This window comes from Trichechus manatus, unplaced genomic scaffold (genome assembly GCF_000243295.1).
Source record: "Trichechus manatus latirostris isolate Lorelei unplaced genomic scaffold, TriManLat1.0 scaffold00049, whole genome shotgun sequence".
In the NCBI taxonomy this organism is placed as follows: domain Eukaryota; kingdom Metazoa; phylum Chordata; class Mammalia; order Sirenia; family Trichechidae; genus Trichechus; species Trichechus manatus.
In genome coordinates this window covers 5,798,499-5,821,487 of record NW_004443985.1, presented here as the reverse complement: position 1 = coordinate 5,821,487, position 22,989 = coordinate 5,798,499, and the positions used below count along the sequence as shown (strand labels likewise).

At 41.5% G+C, this 22,989-nt stretch overlaps 1 protein-coding gene across 2 annotated transcripts in view; it reads left to right on the top strand.

The window, feature by feature from the left end:
• The window catches only part of PDCD6IP (programmed cell death 6 interacting protein), a 70,340-nt gene that overhangs the window by 1,971 nt on the left and 45,380 nt on the right, over positions 1-22,989 (top strand). For both annotated transcript variants that reach the window (XM_004377335.1, XM_004377334.1), the window contains exons 2-3: positions 21,086-21,140; positions 22,744-22,813. In XM_004377335.1, the coding sequence (XP_004377392.1) occupies positions 21,086-21,140; positions 22,744-22,813 (125 nt within the window). The remainder of the gene's footprint in view (positions 1-21,085; positions 21,141-22,743; positions 22,814-22,989) is intronic.

Below are 22,989 nucleotides of genomic sequence, written 5' to 3'. Positions count from 1 at the left end.
AAATGACTCTCCTCTGATACAATCTCTTGAATTCTTCAGTTTCCATGTGTTTGGTTTTTTTTTATTTTATGGCAGCGGGATTATTTGGTTTTTTTTTTTTTTTTTTGGTTTTAGGTCACCCAGCTGGTTTAACTTGTTTATGCCCATGGACCAAGTAAGATCAGTGTGGGTCGGGGAAGGGTTGGTTACCCAAAGGAAGGGATACTTAATAGATTGCTCAGAATTATGACTATGACCCCGTGGTGGCAGTTTCAGAGGGAAGTCTGTTGAGCTGCAAGGACCATTGGTCTGATGCTTTGTTGTGGTTGGTTGCCATGCAAGTTGATTCCGACTTATGGTGACCCCATGTGTGCAGAGTACAGCTGCTCCATAGGGTTTTCAAGGCTGTGATCTTTTGGAAGAAGATCACCAGCCTATCACCTGAGGTGCCTCTGGGTGGGGTTTGAACTGCCAGCCTTTCTGCTGGTAGTCCATCGCTTAACTGTTTGCGCCACCCAGGGACTCCGACTCTGATACTTGGTACACACACAAACCCAAACCCATTGCCACTGAGTCTGTTCCAACTCACAGCAACCCTATAGGATAGAGAACTGCCCCATAGGATTTCCAAGGAGCACCTGGCGGATTCGGTATAGCATTTTTTAAATAAACCTAGGAATACTTCGTCTTTCTTAAGAATTAGCATATTTTAAAAAAAAGCAAAACACTTTTATGTAGACATGAGTAGCATTCAGTTAAGCTTTTGCATTGGTAGTATTAATGGTTGTGGTATAGTGAACCTTGTGGTGAAGTCTTTTTGATTAGATTTGGTCCCAGCCTTTAAGGGACTTGGGATCTTCAGAGGCAGCTGGTGTGTGGATTTAAGAATAACGGATAAGGGAGAATTAGCGGACAGAGGTCCTGGTAGGGTTCCTCTGTAAACTTTTAAGACTTCATTCGTTTGTTCTTTGTTCTCTACAGCCATTTACTATTGTAAATGTTGAGAATTGTTCCTAGGTGCTTGGGCTGCTGCAGAGATAGACGCTCGGAAACCAGCCGTTTCCTTAGTTCCCTCTATATAGTCCTCTCCTAGTGCGTTCATTCAACAGATAATACATATTTTCATTTCGTGTTCTAGTGAGGTTAGGGTCTAATAGATACTCTGCAGCCTGATCAGTTTTAATGGAGGTATGTTTTTATGCATGTGAAAACCCCGCAGGTGAGAGTTGTTCATTCAAATCTAGCAGAATATTTTATTTTTAGGAATTATGTAAACTGAGCATTAATTTACATTTTTTTAACATAAAGAAATTTTAAATAAAATTTTTGAAACAGCGTTTAATTCCTAAAGAATAGCTAGCTTGATAAATCCTGGTACACAGCGCCATGTATAGATCCAGTGATGGCCTTTTTCTTCTGTTATTTTTAACTTGTAGATGATCTGCTAAACTTTCCTAGAATGTGTAGTTATGTGTATGAGGTTCACGAGAGTCATTACTCGGATGGTACTTCATCCTTTATAATATGACTTTTACTTAAAATTTATCAGAAGCGCTCTGTCTGCGTGAGGCCTGGTAACTGGTGAATCAGGTGGGAGCCTTGCTTGTTTTCGGAAACCAATTCCAGAAATCATCCGTGTCTTTTGTGGTGATCGGTTCCTTTACAGAGGAAGCTTCCAGTGCTATTCCATGAGAAATCCTGGTATTAGGTTTCTGAAATTGGATTGGGAATGGAGCTTGGGGGTCTCAGCAGTCATGTATGCAATCTTTCACGTCGGCCCTATCTTTAGAATGGCATCTGTATTAGGATTAGGTTCAGCTACATATGGTAGATCCCACATTATCAGTGACTTAAATGTATTTAAGATTTTATTCTTGTGTAAAAAGTTAGCCGATAGACAATCCAGGGCTGGTATGGTGGTTCCATCAAGTTCATTGAGGCTCATAGTCTTTCCAGCATTCTGCTCTGTGAAGCCTAGAGTATGATAGCAGCCATACTCGAGTTCTAGACAGGGGGATGGAAAGAGGGACTCAGTCTCCAGGACGTTTCCTGAGAACCCACCCACGGCGCTGCCCTTCAAATGTCACTGGCTGTTATGTAGTCATGTGTCCACACCTCATGAAAGGGATGCTAGAAGTGGAGTTTTTACTATGGGCAGCCATATACCCAGTTAAAAATACACAGTTATGTTAGTGATGGAGAACTGATAATGATGTAGGCAATTAGTAAGTACTCTTCCGAAACCTCTCGGAGTCCCTGGCATGGTTAACATGCTCAGCTGTTGACTGAAAGGTTGGAGGTTTAAGTCCACCCAGAGGCACCTTGGAGGAAAGGCCTGGTGATCTGTTTCCGAAAAATCAGCCATTGAAAACCCAGTGGAGCACAGTTCTCCTTTGACACTCATTGGGTTGTCATGCATAGGCATCAACTCCATGGCAACTTTTTTTTTTTTTCCCCTTACTGTAGCCTCTCACCTTTCCCTGTCCCCACTTGGCTTTGCTTGATATCCCTAACATTTTCCGGAAAGTAAACCTACCCTCAGAGTAGAGGATTTGGGAGGCCAAAGGTTTCTTTGGAAGGTTTTAAACTCTTCCTCTTTCTGGCCTCACATTGAACTCCTGTAAGCAGAGTTACCAGGAGCTGCTGCCTTCAGGTCCTTTTCAGGTTTCCCTGCATGATTTGGCTTCGGCTTTGTTGGCTCTGTCCTCTCTAGGCAGTTAGATTTCAACTCTTTCTGTTCTGTTTTATTCATTCACTTTCTACCTACAAAATTGTGTTGGAATCTCTTGTGTACTGTTGGGTTCTTCTCACTCTCTTTGTTTTTGTGCATTTATATCTTTTTAACATTTTCTTCTCAGTGAGGTTTTGGGAGGGAGCAGAGAAGGATGATTATTCAGACCTCTGTTTAACTGGAAGAGAGTATCTGCATTTTCAGCTCTCCCCAGTTGTTTATAAATTTACGTTTTCATCTGGAGGCGTATGTGAGTTTCTATTCCTCCACGTCCTTGCTAGCACTCAGTGCTTAATTACTTATTTTTTATTTTTTAGTGTACTTCAGATGAAGGTTTACAGAGCAAATTAGTTTCTCATTAAGCAAGTAGTACACATTCTTTTGTGACATTGGTTGCCACTCCCACGACCTGTCAACTCTTCCCTTCTTGACCTTGGGTTCCCCATTACCAGCTTTCCTCTCCACTCCTGCCTCCTCGTCATTGCCTCTGAGCTGGTGTGCCCATTTAATCTCATTTTGTTTTATGGGCCTGTCTAATCTTTGGCTGAAAGGTGAACCTCTGGAGTGACTTCATTACTGAGCTGAAAGGGTGTCCAGGGTCCATACTCTCGGGGTTTCTCCAGTCTCTGTCAGACCAGTAAGTCTGGTCTTTTTTTGTGAGTTAGAATTTTGTTCTACATTTTTCTCCAGCTCTGTCTGGGACCCTCTATTATGATCCCGTCAGAGCAGTCGGTGATGGTAGCCGGGCAGCATCTAGTTGTACTGGACTCTGTGGTGGAGGCTGTGGTAGTTGTGTCAGTGCTTAGTAATTTAAATTATTGCATTTTGCTCATCTGATGAGGGAGAAATGGTACCTTGTTTTAGTTTGCATTGCCCTGATTTCTCTGAGGTTGACCACCTTAGGTTTGCTGACCATTTAGTTTCTTTTTCTGTGAGTGATCTGTTCCTTTCTTTTGGCATTTTCTGCTGAGTTGTTTTTTTCCATACAGATGTGTAGGAATTATTTACATTTTCTGAATGTTTGTCTTTTTTCTATTTTATATGTTGCAGATATGTTCTAGTCTGATTCATGTCTCTTAATTGTGTTTATGGTGTCTTTTGTCATGCAGAGGTTCTTGCAAAATGCTTTAGTCTCCTCATAATCTGTAGTTAAACTATTTCTCTTAGTCCTAATGGTGTGTGTATTATGTGTGATTTCCTCCCTGTGATCAGATTTGCTAAAAGTTTGGAGCCACCTTTTTCTTTTTATCTTTTAAACCAAGACTCTGTGTTTTGGTTTGTTTTCTGTTTTTTTTTTCCTCACACAAAAATTTATACATACATTGTTATGTGACTCTAATTGTTCTTCCCATTCTGTGACAGCACACTCCTCCTTTCGGCCCCTGATTCCCCATGTCCATTCAGCCTTCCCGTCTCACTTCTGGGCAGAAGCTGCTGTTTAGTCTCTTGTATCTACTTGAGCTAAGAGGCACACTTCTCACGAGTATCACTTTATGTCCCACAGTGCAGTCCAATACTGTCTGAAGAGTTGGCATCGGAAATTGTTTTAGTTCTGGGCTGATAGAGAATCCAGGGTCCATGCTTTCCAGGGTTCCTCAAGTCTCAGTCAGACCATTAAGTCTGGTCTTTTTACTAGAATTTGAGTTCTGCACCCCAACTTTGTCCTGCTCCATCCAGGACTCTCTGATGTGTTCCCTGTCAGGGCGGTCATTGGTGGTAGCCGGGCACCATCTAGTTCTTCTGGTCTCAGGCTGATGAAGTGTCTGGTTTATGTGGCCCTTTCTGTCTCTTGGGCTAATACTTTCCTTGTGTCTTTGGTTTTCTTCATTCTCCTTTACTGCAGGTGGTTGAGACCAATTGATGCATCTTAGATGGCCGCCTGCAAGCTTTTAAGATGTCAGACACCACTCACCAAAGTAGGATGTAGAACGTTTTCTTAATAAGCTTTGTATGCCAGTTGACTTAGATGTCCCCTGAAAGCATGGTCTCTGGACCCCTACCCCTGCTACTCTGTCCCTCAAAGTGTTTGATTGTATTCAGGAAACTTCTTATCTTTGGTTTAGTCCAGTTGTCCTGACTTCCCCTGTAGTGTGTGTTGTCCTTCCTTTCACCTAAGATAATTCTTGTCTACTGTCTAGTTAGTGAATACCTCTCTCCCTCCCTCCCCACCGTCGTAACCATCAAAGAATGTTTTCTTCTGTGTTTAAATCTTTTCTTGAGTTCTTATGATGGTGGTCTTACACAATATTTGTCCTTCTGTAACTGTCTAAATTCACTCAGCATAATGCCCTCCAGATTCCTCCATGTTATGTTTCACGGCTTCATCGTTGTTCTTTATGGTTGCATAGTATTCCATTGTGTGGATATACCATAATTTGTTTATCCATTTCTCCGTTGATGGGCACCTAGGTTGTTTCCATCTTTTTGCTGTTGTGAACAGCGCTGCAACAAACATGGGTGTGCATATATCTATTCGTGTGACGGCTCTTATTGCTCTAGGATATATTCCAAGGAGTGGGATTGCTGGATCGTATGGTACTTCTATTTCTAGCTTTTTAAGGAAGCACCAAATCGATTTCCAAAGTGGTTTTACCATTTTACATTCCTACCAACAGCATCTAAGTGTTCCAGTCTCTCCACAACCTCACCAGCATTTCTTATTTTGTGGTTTTTGGATTAATGCTAGCCTTGTTGGGGTGAGATGATACCTCATTGTAGTTTTGATCTGCATTTCTCTAATGGCTAATGATTGTGAGCATTTCTTCATGTGTCTGTTAGCCGCCTGAATATCTTCTTTGGCGAAATGCCTGTTCATATCCTTTGCCCATTTTTTAATTGTGCTATTTGTCTTTTTTGTTGTTGAGGTTTTGCAGAATCTTGTAGATTTTAGAGATTAGATGCTGATCGGATTTGTCGTAGCCAAAAATTTTTTCTCAGTCTGTAGGTTGTCTTTTGACTCTTTCAGTGAAGTCTTTTGATGAGCCTAAGTGTTTGATTTTTAGGACCTCCCAGTTATCTAGTCTCTCATCTGGTGCTTGTGCATTGTTACTCATGATTCGTATTGTGTTTATGCTGTGTATTACGGTTCCTAGCATTGTCCGTATTTTTTCTTCTGTGATCTTTATCGTTTTCAATTTTATATTTAAGTCTTTGATCCATTTTGAGTTAGTTTTTGTGCATGCTGTGAGGTATGGGTCTTGTTTCAGTTTTTTGCAGATGACTATCCAGTTATGCCAGCACCATTTGTTAAAGAGACTGTCTTTTCCCCAGTGAATGGACTTTGGGCCTTTTTCAAATATCAGCTGCTCATAGGTGGATGAATTTATGTCTGGATTCTCAATTCTGTTCCATTGGTCTATGTATCAGTTGTTGTACCAGTACTAGGCTGTTTTGACTACCATGGCGGTAGAATAGGTTCTAAAATCAGGTAGTATGAGGCCTCTCACTTTGTTCTTCTTCTTGAGTAATGCTTTACTTATTCAAGGCCTCTTCCCTTTCCATATGAAGTTGGTGATTTTTTTCTCCATCTCATTAAAAAATGCTGGTGGAATTTGGATCAGGATTGCACTGTATCTGCAGATCGCTTTGGGTAGAATTGACATTTTCACAATGTTGAGTCTACCTATGCATGAACAAGGTATGTTTTTCCATTTATGCAGGTCTTTTTTGGTTTTTTGCAGTAGTGTCTTGTAGTTTTCATTGTATAGGTCTTTTACATTTCTGGTTAGATTTATTCCTAAGTAATTTATCTTCTTGGGGGCTATTGTAAATGGTATTGATTTGGTGATTTCCTGTTCGAGGTTCTCTTTGTTGGTGTAAAGGAATCCAATTGATTTTTGTATGTTTATCTTGTATCCTGAAACTGTGCTGAAATCTTCTATTAGTTCCAGTAGTTTTTTTGTGGATTTTTTGGGGTTTTCTATGTATAAGATCATATCATCTGCGAATAGAGATACTTTGAGTTCTTCACTAGCAATTTGGATGCCCTTTATTTCTTTTTCTAACCTAATTGCTCTGGCTAGGACCTCCAGCACAATGTTGAATAAGAGTGGTGATGAAGGGCATCCTTGTCTGGTTCCCGTTCTCAAGGGGAATGCTTTCGAAGTCTCTCCATTTAGGAAGATGTTGGCTGTTGGGTTTGTGTAAATGCCTTTAATTATATTGACGAATTTCCCTTCTATTCCTGTTTGCTGAGAGTTTTTATCATGAATGGGTATCAGACTTTGTCAAATGCCTTTTCTGCATACATTGCTAAGATCATGTGTTTTTTTTGGTTTACTTATGTGATGGATTAAATTGATTGTTTTTCTAGTGTTGAACCATCCCTGCAGACCTGGTATAAATCCCACTTGGTCATGGTGAATTATTTTTTGATATGCCGCTGAATTGTATTGGCTAGAATTTTGTTGAGGATTTTTGCGTCAATGTTCATGAGGGATATTGGTCTGCAATTTTCTTTTTTTGTGATGTCTTTACCTGGTTTTGGTGTCAGGGTTATGCTGCCTTCATAGAATGAGTTTGGGAGTATTCTGTCCTTTTCTATGCTTTGAAATACCTTTAGTAGTAGTGTTGCTAACTCTTCTTTGAAAGTTTAGTAGAATTCTCCAGTGAAGCCATCTGGGTCAGGGTTTTTTTTTGTTGGGAGTTTTTAAATTACCTTTTCAATCTCTTCTTTTGTTATGGGTTTATTTAGTTGTTCTACTTCTGTTTGTGTTAGTTTAGGTAGGTAGTGAGTCTCTAGAAATTTGTCCATTTCCCCTAGGTTTTCAAATTTGTTAGAGTACAATTTTTCATAGCATTCTGTTATGATTTTTCTTTAATTTCAGTTAGGTCTGTTGTGATATCACCCATTTCATTTGTTATATGGGTTATCTGCTTCCTCTCCTGTTTTTCTTTTGTCAGTTTGGCCAGTGGTTTATCAATTTTGTTGATCTTTTCAAAGAACCAGCTTTTGGTTTTGTTAACTCTTTAAATTGTTTTTCTATTCTCTATTTCATTTAATTCTGCCCTAATTCTTGTTATTTCCTGTCTTTTGGTGCCCGAGGGCTTCTTTTGCTCCTCTCTTTCTATTTGTTCCAGTTGTAGGGTTAATGTTTTGATTATGGCCCTTTCTTCTTTTTGGATGTGTGCATTTATTGCTATAAACTGACCTCTTAGCACTGCTTTTGCTGTGTCCGAAAGGTTCTGGTAGGATGTGTTTTCATTGTCATTTGATTCTATGAATTTCTTTATTCCAACCTTAATTTCTTCTGTAATCCAGTATTTTCTGAGCAAGGTGTTGTTCAGTTTCCATGTGTTTGATTTTTTTTCTCGCTTTTTCTGTTGTTGATTTCTACTTTTATGGCTTTATGGTCAGAAAAGATGCTTTGTAATATTTCAGTGCTTTGGATTTTGTTAAGGCTTACTTTATGGCCTGATATGTGGTCTGTTCTGGAGAATGCTCTGTGTGCATTGGCGAAGAAAGTATACTTAGCTGCTGTTGGGTGGAGTGTTCGATATACGTCTATGAGATCAAGTTGGTTGATTGTAGCATTTAGCTCTTCCACGTCTTTGTTGAGCTTGTTTGTGAATGTTCTTTCACCAAAAGTGGTGTGTTGAAGTTTCCTACTATTGTGGAGCTGTCTGTCTCTCTTCTCTCTTTTCAGTGCCGTTAGAGTCTGTTTTATGTATTTTGAAGCCCTGTTGTTGGGTGTGTAGATATTTATTTTAGTTATGTCCTCCTGGTGTATGGACCCTCTAATCATAGTGTCCTTCCTTATCCTTTGTGGTGGATTTTACTTTAGTCTATTTTGTCAGAGATTAATATTGCCACTCCTCTTTTTTGAGTGTTGTTTGCTTGATATATTTTTTTCTATTCTTTGAGTTTTTGTTTGTTGGTGTCTTTAAGTCTAAGGTGTGTCTCTTGTAGGCAGCATATAGACGGATCATGTTTTTTTTAATCCAGTCTGCTACTCTCTGTCTCTCTAAATGGACCAACTCTGAAATTTTATTGTTAATCTTCTAGATTTCTGATTGCTGTCTTTCTATGGATTCTTGTGGCCTGTTAAATTTGTCCTTATGCTCTTCTTTACTCTTTTTAATTTCCTCTGTTGCGTGTTCTGCATTTTGCTTAACTTCCTTCCTAATTTCTTGAAGAGTTTTGTATATTAATCTTTTGTATTCTGCTTCCGGTAATTCCAATAAATTTTCCTCCTCTGGAAAATTTCTAGATTCTTTATTTTGGGAGTTTGCTGAAGCCGTCATGGATTGCCTCTTTATGTGATTTGATATTGACTCTTGTTTCCAAGCCATCAATAAGTTATTATACTTATTTATTTTATGTTCAGTTACTGTGTCTTAGCTTCTTGTTTTGTTTTGATATGCCCAAATAGGCTGATCATAAGAGCTAGTTTGATTATTGGCACCTTTGAAGCTCAAATGTCCGGTCACCAGGTGGTTAGATCTGTTACTAGGTATGTGAGCTCAGGAGTCTGCCTACTCCTCCTCTGTGGATTCGGCTCAGGTGCCCAGGTAGATACCCACCAAGTGTGCAGTGTAGGCTCTCACTTACAGTCCTAGACAGGCATGAGTGATTGGTGTAGGCACAGGCATCTAGCTGCAGCAGGGAGACACACTGAGCAAGGCAGGGGGCTGACGGCCGCCCCCGAGTGTCCAGGAGGAAGGTGTTTCCCTGTTCCCTAGAGTGCATAGGTTGGCGGGTTTTGCAGCCAGACTGTGAGCACCTAATGCTGCTGGCTGTAAGGACTGGGGGGTACCTATTATTCATAGGCCCGTGTTGCAGGTGGTTAGGTGGCATGGATGGAGCCACCAGACCTCAGGCCCCTGATGTGAAGGGTAGGTGAAGACCCTGCTTAATGGGCAGAGCAGTGTCAGATGTCGAGAACCTGCCACTTCACAGCTGAAACAGTTGAAGTTAGACTTCCGGTATATACCCTGTTGTAGTACGGTAACAAGGGCCTACACTGTTGAGATGGGCCCACAGAAGTCTGTGCAGGGGGAAAGGCACTCAAAGTCCGTGGATCCCTTATACCTGTGCCTAGGCAAAGGAGCTGTGCCGTGGGTTCCTGGCTTAGGGGAGCCGGCAGTTTATTTTTTCCCTCTGTTTGTTTATTTGTTCACTCTCCAAGGCAGGGAGAATGCCTGCAGGCATGTGACAGATCCTACTTCCTGCCCAGGGGACTCGGCAATCGCTGAAGCCGGTCCAGGACCCAGTGCAGAGCAGGGAACCGGGAGGTAAATTGGAGAGAGGTTTTTCCCTCAGGGGGGTGTTTTTGATCCAACTGGTAAGCCATACCCAAGTACTTATCTTTCGAGTACTTACCTTTTACAGATGAGGGCTGCTTCTCACTGCTTCTGGGTGGCCATGTAGACTCTCAGTGGCTGGGTCTCTCCTGGTGTGGAAAACGTGCCTCGTGAGCATGGCTGCTTGCCTGCCTCAGTGCTCACCTCCGAGCTGATCAGGCCTGAAGGGCTCAGGCTCTCACCAGGTCAGGTCTGGCAACTCGTCACTGCTTCTAACAGTCTCTCCCTCCCCCGGCACTCAGTCCAGTTCCTCAACTCTGCCTTTGATGCTTAGGGCTCCCAGATTGCCACATATAATTGAATCACTTGTTTTTTTGGGTCTTTGTTGTAAGAGGGTCCACCAGAAGCGTCTGACTACTCTGCCATCTTGGCCCCGCCTCCTGTTTTGTTTTTATCATTCATTTTCTTTTCCTGTCTTTTTGTATTGAATGATTTTCCATCAATACAAAAATGATTTTTTTTTTCTACTAATGTATTTAGGGCTTCCAGTTTTTTTTATAAATTTGGTTTGGTTGTATCCTAGTGGTTTTGATAATTATTTAGAAAAAAATTTTGTGGTGAAATATATATAACAAAATATTTGCCATTTCAACTAGATGTTTATGTTTTTAATAGTTTGTGATTTTAGTTTAGGTTTTTTGTTTTAAACCTTCGAGTCACTTACAGTCACTTTATAGATTCTGCAAAATTCCTAAATAATTGTCTTTCAATCTCTTGTGGTTACTATCTAATTTGTTGCAGTATAATAGTGTCCTTTACATTTGTAAAATGAAGGTGATGGAACTAGTCTCACGATTTCTGAAATATTTTCCAAGCCCTAGTGTTTTATATATCAAAAAAGACAATATTGTTGTTCAAATTTACTTCACAGCTGTTGCTTAGCTGTTCTGGTTGCTAGTTTGTGGGTGAAGGTATTGAGGTAATGTTAGCACTAATGACAGTGCTGTAGTTTATGATAATAATCATGTACTAAGGTGGATCTGTGTGAACCATATTATAGTGTAGAGGAGATAAGAATGTGTAATACATGGTACCTGGTCTCAAGGAGTGTCTGTGGTTGCCAGGTCTTAATTTGGCTCAGTAATTTTATTCTACATAGGTAAGTAACACACGAAGATTTAAAGGAAGATTTAAAAAATTATATAACACAGCATTTGCAAATTCAGCGTTTTCCACGTGCACAATTCTGTGACATCAGTTGCGTTAATCATGTTATACAACCATCGCCAGTATCTGTTGCCAAACTTTTCATTACAATAAACGGATACTCAGTGCTTCCTGAACAGTGACTCCCTCTTTTCCCCTTCCTCTTGCCCCTGGCAAAAACTAATAAACTTGGCCTGTATACATTTGCACCTGTGAGCCTTGGAGACCTAGCTGTGGTGTACCTCTCTGCCCCATTTACCCACCGTGTGCCCAGTGCCAGCCTCCCCAGCCAGCAGCTGTGCCTCACTGCTGCCCAGGACTTGCAGTGGCACCACCTACCCATTGGGGACTTTGTTGTTGACAATGGCGTGACACTGAATGATGGAATTTCAGTCTGGGAATTGGCAACTCAGCAGATTGCCTTTCCTCCAGTTAGCAGTGCCAGCTGCCCAAGTTGAAACAACTGGACTCTCTGGGAGGAGAGGAGGGTGTCCTGGGATCTGGGTGTCACTGGGGTAGAGATCACGGTGACCACCACCCACCCTGCCACCTCCTTTGGATTGATCCCTCTTGCTTCAGTGAATGTCTCCAGCTGACGGCAGCTGGGCAACTCTGTGTACATAGCATGCCCACTATCTGAGACAGCCCAGTCCAGATAACAAGGGTGGGGCAGACCAGGAGGTCTCTCTCTCGTTATGTAAATACCTACATACTGTCCTTGATTTTGTCTTTTATCTATCTATCTATGTATCTATTTATATATCTATCAATTTATTTATTGTACTTCACGTGAAGGCTTACAGAACAAATAGTTTCTCATGAAACAGTAGTACACATGTTGTTTTATGACATTGGTTAACAACCCCACAACATATCAACCCTCTAACTTCTCAACCTTTTTTTTGGTGAAAATACACATAGCCAAAGATGCACCATGTCAAAAATTTCTACATGCACAGTTCAGTGACATTGACTATGCTCTTCCAATTGTGCTGTTATTCTCACTTAAGATGAAGGCTTACAGAACAAAATAGTTTCTCATTTAACAGTTACTACAAATGTTGCCCTGTGACAACGGTTAACAATCTCACAACACATCAACAATATCCTTACTCAACCTTGGGTTCGCTATCACCAGCTTCCTTGCCCCCTTCTGCCTTCTGGTCCTTGTCACTGGACTCCTGTACCTCGTTAGTCTCATTTGGTTTTACAGGGCTGTCCACTCCCAGGCTGAACCGTGAACCTCGGAGGTAACTTCACCACTGAGCTAAAAGGGTGTCTGGGGGCCATACTCTCGAGGTTTCTCCAGTCTCCTTTAGGCCAGTAAATCTGGTCTTTTTTTTTGTGAGTTAGAATTATGTTCTACATCCTTCTCCAGCTCTGTCCAGAACCCTCTGTTGTGATCCTGGTCAGAGCAGTCAGTGGTAGTAGCCAGGCACCATCTAGCTGTACTGGACTCAGTCCGGTGGAGGCCTTGGTAGCTGTGGACAATTAGTCCTTCGGACTAATCTTTTCCTTGCATCCTGTTCTCTTCATTCTCCCTTGCTCCCGAAGGGATGAGACCAGTAGAGTATCTTAGGTGGCCACTCACAGGCTTTTAAGACCCCAGACACTACTCACCAAGGTAGAATGTAGAGCATTGTCTTTATAAGCTGTGTTATGCCAATTGAGCTAGATGTTCCCCGAGACCATGGTCCCCACAGCCCCCCGCCAGTAATTCGGTCCCTCAGGGAGTTTGGATGCGTCTATGGGGCTTCCATGACCTTTTCTTGTACAAGTTGTGCTAGTTTCCCCTGTATTGTGTACTGTCTCACCCTTCACCCAAGATACCACTTATCTATTTATTGCCTACTTAATATTTCCCCCCCACCCCTCCCATCCCTGGTAACCAACAAAGATTGTTACATTTTGTGTGTGATGATTTTGCCTTTTTGACCAGCAAAGCTTAAAGTAGCACTGTTCAGAAACAGCTTGCCAACACCTGCTCGACAGCCGTAGTGGCCTCCTTGCTGTTCCAGGCACACTCTCAGGCACAGGGCTGCCTCAGGGCCTTGGCACTTGCTCTTCCCTCCTTATAGACACATTCCATGGTAGTTCTTGTTCATTCTCAAAACAGAGAATCTTAGGTTTTAGTTTCCGATGGTGGGAAGAAAAAGTTACTTTTCAAAACTTTGCATTTTACTGGTTTGTTTGCTTGGCGCTGGCAGTTGTTGAACAAAATTCTTACTCAGGAGTAGAAAAGAAGTGAGTTTCATTGAGGAATAGAGGAACTGCAGTCGGGGAGCATGAAGTAAAAATGCTAAATGCTTCGAAGTAGAGGAGTTGAGGAAAACTGTTTATACATGAAAAATTACAGAAATAATAACCACAGGTCTCATAACAGTTAATCTACAGTCATCCTGGAGCCTGTCTGCGCCAGTATTTTAGAAGAGTAGTTCTGCCTATCTTTCAAGAACAAGGGCAGTTGCCTGAAAACATTCTGAGAACAGCCACCGTTTCGGCCCCTCCCCTTGCTCCTTCAGAGACAGAGCAAATTAACCTGTTACTGCGAGGCCAGCCTGAACGCGTCTCATTTTAGGGGTCTGCTAACACAGCCAAACAGTGAGCAAGCAGATCCAGTCTCTCCCCTCCTGGAGCTTAGAGTCCTGTGGGAGAAAAGACATTAAACATAATCCCATGAATAAATACTGTGTATGATTATGAACTGATAAATTCTATGAAGGAAAAGTTCAGGGGCTTAAGAGTTTATAAACGGGGAACTAACTTAAAGAAGGGTTAGGTTGACTGCTTTTTATCACTGCCACCATCATCGAGCTCTGGTCATTGCTAGCATCATCTCTTGACTGGATTACTACCAATTATTGATCTCTCTACTTCTGTCCTTGTACTCTGCAGCCATAGTGATTTCTATCAAAATAAATTAGATCATGGCACTCTTTGTCCAACTCTTCTGATGGCTTTCCCTCTCACTTCTTATGGTAAAAGCCAAAATTCTCATAGTTGCATGCCAGGCATTATTTTTTTGACTTCATCTCCTACTATTTTCTTCCTTGCTCACCTTAGGGCTCTGCTGGCCGCCTTGCCATGCCAGGCGCATTCTCAGGCACACTTTTCTCTGAGGGTCTTGACACTTGCTCTTTCCTGAGATATCTTCCCTGCTCACTCCATCACCCCGTTTACGCCTTCTCTATCCATGCTATTTAGAACTTTTAAATTTAATTTTTGTTGTAGTCAAATGATCATGTTATTTAAAACTACAGTCTTGTACCCCACACACGCTTTAACTCTTAACTCTTTAGTTTTCTGTATAGCATTCATCATCATCTACTGTACTATCTATCTGTAGTCTTTATTGTCTGTCTCTTCCTCTAAAAGCAAGCTTCACTAGGACACAAATATTTAAATATTTTGTTTACTCCTGAATTCCGATGTCCTAGAACTACTTGGCACATAGTAAGCACTTGGTATGTGTCTTAGTCATCTAGTGCTGCTATAACAGAAATACCCCAAATTGATGGCTTTAACAAACAGGTATTTATTCTCTCACAGTCTAGGAGGATAGAAGTCCGAATTCAGGGTGCCAGCTCCAGGGGAAGGCTTTCTCTCTCTGTCGGCTCGGGGAAGGTCCTTGTCATCAACCTTCCCCTGGTCTAGGAGCTTTTCAGCTCAGGGACCCCAGGTCCAAAGGACATGCTCTGCTCCCAGTGCTGCTTTCTTGACAAAATTTGGTACCGAGAGAGTGGGGTGCTGCTCTAACAGATATGTAAAATTTGGAGGTGGTTTAGAAACTGTGAGTGGTTAGAGGCCAGAATTTTTAAAGTGCCTGATAGTAAAAGCCTTGATTGCCTTGAAGAGACTGTTGGTGGAATTATGGACATCAAAGACAGTTCTGGTGAGGACTCAGAAGGAATCAAGGAGGGAGAGCTGTTACACCCAAAGGCGGCCTAGATGGTGAGAAGCAGCAACAGAGAACGGGCAGCAGCAGAAGCAGGAGACTGGCGCGAGACAGCGCTGGAGCCGACCTACAGAGTGAGAGAGCTGAGTGCGTGCGCACCGGAGGCTTCCTGGCAGGATAGGGTGCCTCCGAGCACTTATTGGTGGAGCTAGGTTTGCTGACCCATAGAGCAAGACAGCTGAGTGCCTTCTGGCTGAAGTTTACTGGCTGAGTGGGGTGCCTCCAGGTGCTTATTGGTGGAGCTACAGAGCTTTGGAACACTTGCCCCAGCAGGACAGATGCGGGCAGTGAGGCCTAGCAGACAGTGAGGTCTAAGGGTTGAGAGGCCAAGGAACTGAAGAGACAAGGAACACAGGAAGCGGAGCTGCTTCAGTTTCGAAGTGTATGGCCACGACTTCTCGCATCTCAAGGGGTGGAGCTGTGGCCTCTGTTGTTTCTAAGGGTGGAGTCGCCACTCAGATGGACTAGGAGAATGGTGCACCTACTGTCCAGGGAGCAGAGTTGCTGTCCCAGTGGTCCTGGAAGGCAGAGATGAAGCCCAGGGCTGAGGGGCCTCCACTCAGAATCTGAAGAGTGTGGCCAATACCTAGAGTCTGGAGGGCAGGGCTATTGTGTAAATGGTCTCAGAGAACAGAGGATTATTTTCAAGCCCTGAGGGCTAATGTAATGTGTTGCTGCTGACTTGCTTGGTGCCTGTTATGCCTTCTTCCCCTCCCGTTTCTCCCGTTTGTAATGGAAATGTCTAGCTTGTGACTGTTCCACCATTGTATTTTGGAAGCAGATAACTTGTATTCTGGATTTCATAGATGAAGAGGAATTTTTGGATTTTGGACTTGGAATTTATTAAGATTTTTGTTAAGACGTGGAATGCATTTTACATGTGTCAAGGGCATGAATTTTTGGGGGCCAAAGGGTGGAATGTCATGGATTGAATTGTGTCCCCAAAAAATATCCGTCAACTTCACTGGGCCATTAGTCCCAGTATTGTGTGATCATCTACCATTTTGTCATCTGATGTGATTTTCCTTTGTGTTGTAAATCCTGTCTCTATGATGTTGATGAGATGGGATTAGCAGCAGTTATGTTACTGAAGCAGGACTCAGTCTACAAGATTGGATTGTGTCTTGAGCCAGTCTCTTTTGAGATATAAAAGAGAAAAGTGAGCAAAGAGACATGGGGACCATATACCACCAAGAAACAAGAGCCAGTAGAATAGCATGTCCTTTGGACCTGGGGCCCCTATGTTGAGAAGCTCCCAGACCAAGGGAAGATTGATGAGAAGGACCTTCCTCTACAGCTGACCAAGAGAGAAAGCCTTCCCCTGGAGCTGACGCCCCGAATTTGGACTTGCAGACCGTGAGAGAATATATTTCTGTTTGTTAAAGCCATCTGTTTGTGGTATTTCTGTTATAGCATAGCAGTACTAGATAACTAAGACAGAACATATTTGAATAAATAAATGAGGAAAGGCTTCTTTGAGGATATGTCAGACTAACAAGAAAAGTGAGAACTGATGATGGGAAGTTTCCAGGTACAGAGAAATAAATAGGGGAAGGCCCTGAGTCATTTCCGTACTTAAAATGATAGTAGTGAATATTCTGAGATGAGGCTGGTGGAGAGTAGGCTGGAAGAAGATAATGCAAGACCTTGTCAGTGTTTTCGGATGTAAGTTTAAATATAATTGGAAACACAAAAGAGTTTTGAGTACTTAATACTTCAGAGTTTATTTCCTAAGTACAAGAAGAGTACTCTCCTGCGTAACCAAAGTACAACTTCCAAAATCAGGGAATTAACATTGATTCAGTATTGTTTATTTTTATATTTCCCTGATCTCCCAGTAATGATGTTTACGGGTTCAGGATCTTGTGTTCCATTTAATTATCATATCTGTTTAGTCTTGTTCAGTCTGTAACAGTTTCTCAGTTTTTCCTTGTCTTTAGTGACCTTGACATTTTTGAAAAGTACAGGCTAGTTACTTTGTAGAATGTCTCCCAGTAAGGGTCTGTCTGATATTTCCTCTTGATTTATGCATTTTGGGCAAGAGTACCACAGAAGTGGTGCTGTGTTCTTTTTAGTGCATTTCAGGAGGAACGTGATGTTGGTTTGTCCCATTACTGGTAAGGTTAATTTTTCAGATGATGTTTGCCAAGTTTCTCAACCTTACAGTTAATAAGTATGTTGTATTTATTAGTAAGTATTTTGTGGGGAGATACTTTAAGACTATGTAACTGTTCTGTTCCTTATCAAAATTTCGTATTTTAACATCAGTTGATAAATCTTACCTGAATCAGATATTATACTCTGAAAGGTACCAAAGGGCTGTTTTCTAACTCCATCATTTCTTCTAGGGTAAATGTTGACTGTTTGGTCTCAGATAGTTGATTCTTTAAGAGGAGCACAGTACTCAAGGGTGATACTGTTTATTTTTTAAGCCAATCTATTACTTGGATAAAAGATAACCTCTGGGAGTGGCTTCAGTTCCAAGTTCAAAGGGTATTTTAGGGCAGTAATCTCAGGGATTCCTCTAGTCTCTATCGGTCTGGTGAGTCTGGCCTTTTTTAGGAATTTGAGTTTTGTTCTACATGTTTCCCCCATTCTATCCGGAACCTTCTGTTGTGTCCCTAATCAGAACAGTCAGTAGTGGTGGTCAGGCACTGTCTAGTTCTCCTGGTCTCAGCCTAGATGAGGCTGTGGTTCATATGGGCTGTTAGTCCTGTGGACTAGGTTCTTTTCTGAGTCTTTGGTTTCCTTCATTCCATTTTGTTCCAGACAAGTAGAGACCAATGGTTGTGTCTTAGATGGCTGCTCACAAGTTTTTAAGACCCCAGACACTACTCACCAAAGTAGGATCTAGAACGTTATCCTTATGACCTGTGTTACGCCAGTTGACCAAGTTATCCCACGAGACTGTGATCCCAACGCTTTTAATCCCGTGAGGTGTTTGGATATGTCTGGGAAGTCGCTGTAACTCTGCCCCTTATATGCTTTATTATATAAACAAAAAAACCACCCATTGTCATTGAGTATGTATGTGTATATATACAACACACAGAAACGTGTATACATATGCCTACAGATACACTTGTACTCGCATATGCCTTCCTATACACATGTATACATACCTATGTACCTGTGTAACTACATACGTATTTTTTGGTTGTTATTACTCTTGTTGCAAAATGGTATTTTGTAGTGTTCATCCATCATTTCTTCTAGATTCATTAGCTGGCATTCTCCTGTAGGGTAGAGTTTTCTCTTTTTATCTGCTTACTTTATCTATACAAATATGGCATTCTTATTTTTTTCCATGGGTTATAATTCATTACTATTACTTATTCTGTTTAAATTGTTCTAGATTTGGCCAGTGGGAGCCCCTTCAAGCTAGTTCCTGTGTCCTTTTGAAATGTCCTCATCATTTTTTGAGTACTTTCTTACTTTTTGTCATAACAAGATGTTTTAGGTTCACCTTGAATTTTCCTGAGGTCAGTCATTTTCTCTAAGGAGTGCTGGTTGCTTTTAATGCAGAGCATTACTTACCTGGTGAGATGCAATGGGTCACTTTTATGAGGACTTCTCTGCCTTTGTCTTATAACTCCTACCAAATGACTGGGTGGGATTATGCAAATGAGGTGCTTGTGGCCCACTAAGAGGATTGGATAGCTTATTAATGATGCAAATAAGGTGCATGGCACCTGTTTTGGGGTGAGACCATGCAAATGAGGTCTGTGGAACCCTAACGAAGGAAATGGTCCATTTTGCCATATTGCTAGGCTTAAAATGAGCTGTCCCAGAGGTGGAAAGGGGGGATCTCTCTACCACCAAGAAGAAGAGATGGGAGCAGAGCATGTCCTTTGGACCCGAGTTTCCTGTGCTGAGAACCTCCTAGACCCAGGAGACGCAGAGACTGGAGAGGGTGCAAGACAGCAAGAAGCAGTGGCAGAGAGGCGGTGACAGCAGAACCAGGAGACGGGTGCGAGATGACACAGTGAGCTTCATGGGCCATGGAGGAAAGCAGATATAGTGGGTATGCCAACCCACGGAACAAGAGAGCTGAGTGCCTTTGGGCAGTAGACTTTCTGGTGGAGTAGTGTGCCTCGGGGCACTTCTTGGTGGAGCTAGGCTTGCCGACCCATGGAGTGAGAGAGCTGAGTGCCTTTGGGCCGAGGATTGCTGGTGGAGTGGGGTGCCCCCGGGCACTTATTGGCAGAACTAAGGAGCTTTATAACACTTGCCTGAGTGGGGCAGAGGCTGGGCTAAGGGACTGAGAGGCTGAGGGAGGCCTGCCTGTGGACAAGGCTGAGAAGAGGCTGTCCTGATCGAAGAACTATCTCTTGAGTCATTCTTGGTCCTTAATTGTAACCTGTTACTTCCCTAGTAAACCCCATAATCGTGAATGTGGTCTGTGAGTTCTGCGTGGCCATTGCAACAAATTATTGAACCCAGCAAAGAAGTAGTGCTGTGGGAGGGATGGCTGATGTCAGAATTGGTAAAAAGGTTGGAGGGTGGAGGTACGTCTGATCTGCACCTCATAGGAATCAGCCTTGGGCTGTTGACTTTGATTCTCCTTCCCTCTTGCCAAGTTAGAGGAGGTCAGACGACACCCACGCCATGCCGTTTTTATACCTGCACACTAGATGTGCTTATTACTACTGAGGTGTCATTGCTCCTAGGCCTTCTCAGCACATACATTTAGGAAATACACACACATGCTTCTGCCTGTTTCTGTATCTCTCCACTATATTAAAAGCATTAGTTCACACAGATATCTCTGATTCCCCTCCAAAACCAGAGTGTATTCTAGCCTTTTCCCTTCTCGTATTTCTGAGTGCTGTCTGTGACAGTGAGAAACCTGGCCCCGGTTTTCCTCACTGCATTTACTTCCTTGCTCAGTTCTTCCTGTTTGTAACCAAACTCACGGCCAGGCCGGCCAAAAGCTTGGTCTCAGACATGTTGCCCCTTCCCGCAGCCGACTGAAAACTTGGCCCAGAAGTATCAGAGGAAGTACCGCTTCCATGGATAGGGGAGCATGAGGGACAGAGGAAAGACTAGAGGCTAATTAGAAAGCTTGGTCCTGACTCAGACCCCACACTTGCCAGCTGAAAGCTCTTCCAGGTGAGGGGGAAGACTGCTTCATGTTTAATGACCATTTTGGCTGCTGTGTGGAGACTAGATTTGAAAAGAATGAGAAAGATGGCTTTGTTCTCCTTTGAGACCGGCTGTGAAATTTTTGGATCAATTCACTTGAGAGTAATTTGTCCACTGGATAAAGCACGTTGTTGTGTGCCGTCAAGTCTATTCCGACTCACAGCGACCCTACAGGACAGAGTAGAATTGCCCTGTAGGGTTTCCTAGGCTGTAGTCTTTACAGGAGCTGATCGCCAGGTCTTTTCTCCCGTGGAACTGTTGGTGGGCTTGAACCGCTGACCTTTTGGTTAGCAGCCAAGCGCTTTAACCATTGTGCCACCAGCACTCCTTTGGCTGTCAGCATATTTCCCTTCATAAGGAGTAATATTTTAAGAAATTCATACTTTCCTGGGTAGATGTTAGCTTGCTTTTAGACAGAAATAGTTGATAAATATTTTTCTGTGGCGGCTTTAATCAGGACTTTACCGGGTGTACTAATTAATCTGATGGTTATAAACGTAGCTACCTTAGTAAGAAATAGTATTTTAAGGAACACACTGGTTTCCTAGGCAGATGTTAGTGTTTGTTTTTAGCCAAAAATAGTTGATAAATGTTTTTCTGTGGTGGTGGGTTTGAGTTTTTTGTTCATAGTCTTCTCGTTGCATACTTTTTAGTTTCTGGTTTACACATTAAATTAACCTTAAAATAGCTGATTGATTTTGGCTTGAGGCCATTCAAAGTAAGCATGAATAATTTCTGTATATTTTTAAACCAGTTGTATTTAACATAAGCAGTGTGCATAATATTTAGCTATGGTACACATTATTTTTTCTGTCTTTTTTTTTTAGATATTATGATCAGATTTGTTCGATTGAACCCAAATTTCCATTTTCTGAAAATCAGGTAAGTCACTGATTTTGGTTTGTTATTAAAGTTATATGGTACTTGCAAGTCACCTATTTCCTTCTGCCTATGGTTTCATTTTATTGAAATAAGTAATGTCTCTTCACTGTCTTTAGGTTCGGTGATGAGGTAGTTCTATACAAATTAGAAACTTTAAGACCATCTGATATGAATCTATTTCTTTCTGAAGAGAGGGTCTCCTGGAATTCTATTCATGACATTCCTCAGTCACTTCTGGGGCTTATGTAGAGCCTTGAGCTGCTTTTTCTGTCAACAGACTCTGCTGACGAATATGATTTCTACTACAGTCTTCTCCTTGGCCCTTACAGAAGAAGGAAACTGTATAATTCAGGAAGTATTAATTTTAGTTTATGTGCTTTAAAAAATATTGGCTAAAGTTTACATCTGCATAGAAATATTATAAAAGCTGTTATGATTAAGTATGCACTTCATTCTTTCTTAAAAACTAGATTTTGAAAATGCTATTAATTTCATAATAGTTTTATTTGGGAGACTTGTTAAAAGTTTTTGTGTGGCAACTGTAAATTTTAAAAATAGTATAAAAAAGACTTTGCACATTCTTGTATTAAGGTTTTTATAGGTGAAATAATATGTTTGAGATTTGCTTTAAAATACTCCAGGAAAAAAAGTGTGTGTGTGTTGGGGGCAGGGGAGGTGGGAGGTAAGTGAGCCACAAAGGCAAAAGGTTGAAGTTGGTGATGGTATAAGGGGGCTCATTATATTATTCTTTTTATTTTGTGTATGTTTGAAAATTTCCTTAATACAAAATTAATAAACTTTTGTATTGGATTGCCTTGGTGGCATAGTGATTAAGAGCTATGTCTGCTAATCAAAAGACTGGCAGTTCGAACCCACCAGGCACTTGTTTGAAACCCTGTGTCCTATAGGGTCACTCTGAGTCGGATTTGGCTCAGCGGCAACGGGTTTTGGTTTATTGGGTTGCAATAAATAATTTAAATGAGGCCGAGTTCTTTTTCACCTTGGTATGTGGAGTACTTTAAAAACAGAATGAGATGCATATTTTTGTAATTAAAGGTTTTATTGACATATACCATACATGCAGAAAAGTGAACAAATCATGTATATAGCTTGAATGTTCATACCACCCAAATCAAGAAATAAAATATCTCATCCCAGAAAGCCCCCCTTTGCTCTGTCCCCAAAAGGTAACCATTCTCTTGCTTTTGCCCTCATGGAATTGTTGTTTTTAATTTTATCTTCAGGGAAGTCTGTGGTAGGTACCTTTTGCCTTTGCTTCTTCTAGCTTATTTAACAAGCATTCATTAAGTGCCAGCTCTCTTCAAACCATTGTGTGTTTATGATGATGAATAAGACAGCATTTGGGGGGAAGACAGTATATGTATGATTACTGAGGTAGAATGACTATTCGAAGTAGCCTAATTTTTTTAGTCTTTAATTTGCAGTCCAGGAGAAGGAGAAGGAGTTGGTTGATTAGAGGAGGTCATGTCTTAGAGAAGTTGAAGCTTTTGTCCATTTCCTCATTGTGGATTTTCTTGAAAGAGACTTTGTGTTTCATGAGATGCAGGAAGGTAACATAATTTTCTGTTTTCTTTCTGTCCAGATTTGTTTGACATTTACCTGGAAGGATGCTTTTGATAAAGGTTCACTTTTTGGAGGATCTGTAAAATTGGGTATGTTGTTTTTATTAAAATAAAATGAGAGGCTAGTCTGTTTAAATGCTTTGTATGGTATTAGGTCATTAAAATTGCTCTCCTGATGACTCTTTATGAATACTAAAGTTTTTTACATTTGTAATGTAGTGAGTTCACAATTTCTTAGTGTGAAGGACTGTTTGGAGCAGAGCACA